Raw genomic sequence first — 4,655 nt, 5'->3', positions numbered from 1 at the left:
CAGCTGGATTAGATATTTAGCAGGTAAGTAAAATAAGTCCTAGAGAGACCTTTCGTTCTGAAATATAATGAGGATGCATCCCAGTTGGGTTAACCTTAGATGTTGATTCGACTGAAAAAATCAACAGAGATTTCTAGTTAGGTTGATATACTGTCAAATTAATATATACATATTTATCCGTTCTAACTCTATTTTACAAAATTATTATTGCTATCATTATACTAACTCTATTATGCAGAAAATACTCTTCGGTCTATAGAAAATAATAGTTCAGTCGATCGATCCAAATAGATAAGAATCAATCATATTCGAATCAAGTCAACAAAAGAAATAATGGTTCAGTAAACTGATAAGGATAATCAGTAGACCGATCATATTTAGTAATCGGAGATTAGATATGATCGAATCAGATAACAAGGAAATTCTACAATTCAATCAACTGAATATGAGGTTAGTCGATCGAATACATATGTTAAGCATATATCGGATCGAGTAGTAAAAGAAGTTCTAATGTCTAGCCAACTAATCAGGAAGATCAGTCACCCGATAAAGTATATTTTGTAGAAGATAATCCAGATCATAAACCTAGACGGAAACTTAGACATATTTGATGTTTGGTCAACCGAATAATAAATTTAGTCGACCGAATAAAAAATTTATAAAAGAAATCTTGGGATCTAAAGTTTTGTAATCAATTCTCTAATTGATCCTTCCTTCTTTACTGCTCTAATAGTACAAGTTTAACTATAACCATGCCGAGAGGCTCTCTAACAACCTACAACAAATATCTACATCCAAAATTATCAGTATATTTAATACATACATTTAAATTAAAGAGCTAGTGTAACTTATTATCATTCTCTTTAGTTTTTTAATGATATCGTCCTTTACTGGAAGGTTTCGAAAGGAAAATTTTAATGAATTGCCTATTCTTAAATGGTCCAAAAAATTGTAGGTATTAAAATAGTAGTCATAGAATTACAAACTAAATAATCACCCGAAACTTTGTATTTTTTATTTTCCACCACATCTCTGCTTTTGTATTATATATTATAATATGAAATCAAATCATATATGTTTAAGAACCATGGGCAGGGATCCTCTGGATCATCCTTGGACCCCTGTTTATTTATTGGCTGAATAAACTAGACCCCACCTATTTAATAAGTGAGATCCAGTTCATCCAGCCAATGAATAAACAGGGTCTCTAAAATTTTCTGGACCAGAGGATCTGATCTCAAGAACCACCCCTCTATAACCCAAAGATACTATTTGTTATCTAATATTAGAGGAAAAAAAATAATATCACTCATTCTAAATTTCAAATCCCAAACGATCGAATATCTCGAAGCACTATTTATTATTTATAGAAAAAAATATCACTCATTCCAAATTTTAAATCTCAAACAATCCAATATCATTAATTTCATAATAAAATACAAATAAATAAATTATAAATTTTTTTTACCCTAATACAATAACATTTTATATGAAAAAAATTAGACATAAATATTTTACCCCCACTAAAATTTGATCTTAAAATACTCATTTAAATACTAATTGTATCAACAAAAAATATTCATTGATCGTCAAAATAAATCGAAAAACGCACACAACGATATCAATCCAAAAATTCAACATCATTTAATTACACCCTCAATTTAAAAAAAAATCATATAATACACTATAACTAAAATTCAAACTACATACCAAAATAACAATCTAAATATCTTACCATAATCCCAAAGACTAACTGTGACAACCCCAAGACTCTTCTATTTGGTGTCTTCCATAAAATAAGGATAGAAGATTATGAAAATTTATCAGTCCATGAAAATTATATGAAATTAACCAAAACCTCAAAAAGTCTTTAGAAATTATCAATTCATTTATTTTTATATCCTATTAGATTGATTTTTAAGGATTTGAAAAATATTAAATCCTTCAAAAAAATTTAAGCGAAAAAGGATGAGCTACGGCTACTGCCATCATCCTTCCCTTTCTCACATGCCTTATCCACAACCACATCGAAAGTAGGAAGCGCCATGAACCACAAACTCGGCGCGTACGGAGAACTCTGTTCCTGCCACTGCTGCTGCCTTGGAGGACAGTGTGCCGTTGGACTGGGAGCGACAGAGTCCCCTGTCCCAACTGTCCACGACAGCCTTCCCATTCAACAAAACAAAATACATGTAAAATTTGAAATCCAAAAGAGAATTCTTAACAAATGCAAATCTGAAGCGGTCTTCTTGCCCCCAAAATCCCCCCAAACAAATCCCTAACTGCTCTTCCTGCTGCTTGCTATTTGCTATGCACAGGTTTATACACGCTTCTACTGAACATAACGACGAGCTTTGTGAGTTCGGTATTTACACGGAGCCCTGTTTTTTGAATTTGGGATTGTTTGTTTGTTTATTTGACCAGTTCGGAAACCCAATCGACGTTCGGCGTTGCTGCTGCCGCCGGGGAAGCGGGGCCGGATCTATCCACCACGCACTCCTTGCTTAGCTTCTCGAATATCTTGGCCCTCAGAGCTCTCCCGGACTCCACCCTCTCCGCTGGCTCTTCCGCGTTCGGATAGGTCGCATCCGCGCCGTCGAACCACCCCATTTCGCTGGTCAAGGCGGTGGGAGTCGTCGGCAGACTGCTGAAACCGGATTTGCCTCTGGGAGAGCTGAAGAAACGGCCGTTACCTGTTTGTAGTCCCCAGGAGCTGGGTAGAGAGTTCGCCTTGCTGATCTGCAGCTGGCGCAGAGAAGCCACGACGTCGTTGATGGATGTGCCGGGTGGCCACGACGCCCTCAGGAACGCCGCCGTGTTGGGCGAGGCCGGAGGGGAATCTGATGGCGCGGAGAGAGGAGAAGACATTAGCGTCGAGGTCGGTGAAGACGAGAGGCGTTGGTTGGTTATGTAGTTTTCCACCGCAATTTGGCGTAGCGGAGAGCCGTCATACGACTCGATGCCTACGCTGGCCGGCTTCGTCGGCGTCATCTGCTGCTGCTGCTGCTGCGAGAGGACGCGGAGCTGATCCGCGGTATGAGCGAAGAAGCAGACGCGGCGGCGACAGGCGGTGCCGTCTTTGCACGGCTGGGTGCGGTAGCGCGCGGGATGGAGCCAGCACTCAAACACCCCGTGCGCGAACTCACAGGCGTCGCCGCGCTTGCATCCGCCCTTGCGGAACTCGGGACAGGACGTCCCGGAGTAGTGGTACTTCCGGGGATCACGGCGGCGCGCCTTCTCTCCCGGATGCGCAAAGGGGCACTCTGTCCAGTCGTGGGAGCGGCGGCGCACGCACCGCCGGACCTTAAAATCATACATCCGGAACTCGTCGGAGGAGTACAAGTCCACGTCGCGGTAAGGTTCATCCTCCGCCTCCCCCTCTTCCTCCTCCTCCTCGATCAAGTCGCCGTTGCAAGGCAAGTACCTCTGCAGCGACGCAGCGAGGGCGGCGGAGTCGCCGAGCGAGTAAACCCCGACACCACAGGCGGCACGGCAATAGCCGATCGGATCGTCCAAGTGCGAAGACCAAGGCGGAACGCGCGCCAACAGATCTCGGTGACGACCAGCTTCCCCTCCCACCATCATTTTCTCCTCCTCTCGCTTTCACAATACTCAACAATCTTCCTCCCCGGCGATCTACTTCAGTTTCCAAGGCAGGTAGTGGAGGCGGTGAGAGGGAAGGGTCCTATAAACATGCAGCTAACCACGGTCGAGTTAACGCAGTAACCACGGTTTATTCGACCAGTGCGGCACTGTCGACGGCGTCCAAACTAACGGTGCCGCCAGCGCACCGATAAGGAAGGGAGCAAGCGGGACGCGTGGAGGCAGCAGAGGACGGCGGAGCCATGCGCGGAGCGCGAGGTGGTATCGAGGCGGGCCCAACGACAGGACACGTCCTCTCAATTGGCGGAGGGTGCGCCCTTCAATTTCCTTAAAATCACGCTTCTGCCACTCCCCTCCTCTAGAGGAGTCTAGAGCAGATAAGTCCAAAGCGGTTTCTCACCCTTCGGCTCGTTGCGGATTCCCGAGCCGGTTCGACCGCCGGACGAACCGAGTAAGTCGGACGACGGTTCGACGAAGCAGGTGCCTCCGCGTGCTGCTGGTCCAGTAATTCCTTCTTAATTCCGCATCATGACGATCGACCGGAGGAGGTGGTCCAGTTCGGTTCGGTCCGATTTAGCTGTCAGTACGGCCATCGGGGTACGCCTGCACATGTAGCCCACTGTTGCAGGAGCAATAATGGAACTGGTTCGACGAATCGAATCGATCCAGCAGACGATCGATGGGTCCGATTAAATCGACACCCAATCACGAGTCGCCAAATGCCACTAGATAATTTTAAAACGTAATCAATGCACCCCTTTCGGGCGGTGTCCGCGAACCCAAACAATGAATTTTTTTATTATTTTTATTTAAAATAATAAAAAACAAGGGAACAACTTTAATTTTAAAGGCACGGAGTTGACAATACCACCCCCTCTTTGATGGAAATTAAAGAAGAAAAAATATCTTCTCGATATTAATCAGAACTAATATTTTCTTCGAACGCACTAGCAATTAATTAATCAGATAAAATCTAAAGATTCATTCGGATAAGTACCAACAAACTTCATCATCACCTCAATTAATAATTAATTAACACATGGATGGGATTC

The 4,655-nt window shown here is 43.5% G+C and overlaps 1 protein-coding gene across 1 annotated transcript; it reads right to left on the bottom strand.

Moving 5' to 3' along the window:
• Positions 1-2,220: 2,220 nt before the first annotated feature.
• On the bottom strand, positions 2,221-3,674 carry LOC121991841 (zinc finger CCCH domain-containing protein 2-like). The gene has a single exon (XM_042545900.1). It carries the CDS (start codon positions 3,583-3,585, stop codon positions 2,413-2,415), a length of 1,173 nt encoding a protein of 390 aa, XP_042401834.1. The 5' UTR covers positions 3,586-3,674; the 3' UTR covers positions 2,221-2,412.
• Positions 3,675-4,655: the final 981 nt, after the last annotated feature.

The sequence above is a fragment of the Zingiber officinale genome, chromosome 6B (genome assembly GCF_018446385.1).
Source record: "Zingiber officinale cultivar Zhangliang chromosome 6B, Zo_v1.1, whole genome shotgun sequence".
NCBI classification, from domain to species: domain Eukaryota; kingdom Viridiplantae; phylum Streptophyta; class Magnoliopsida; order Zingiberales; family Zingiberaceae; genus Zingiber; species Zingiber officinale.
This window is presented reverse-complemented; position numbering and strand designations above follow the sequence as displayed.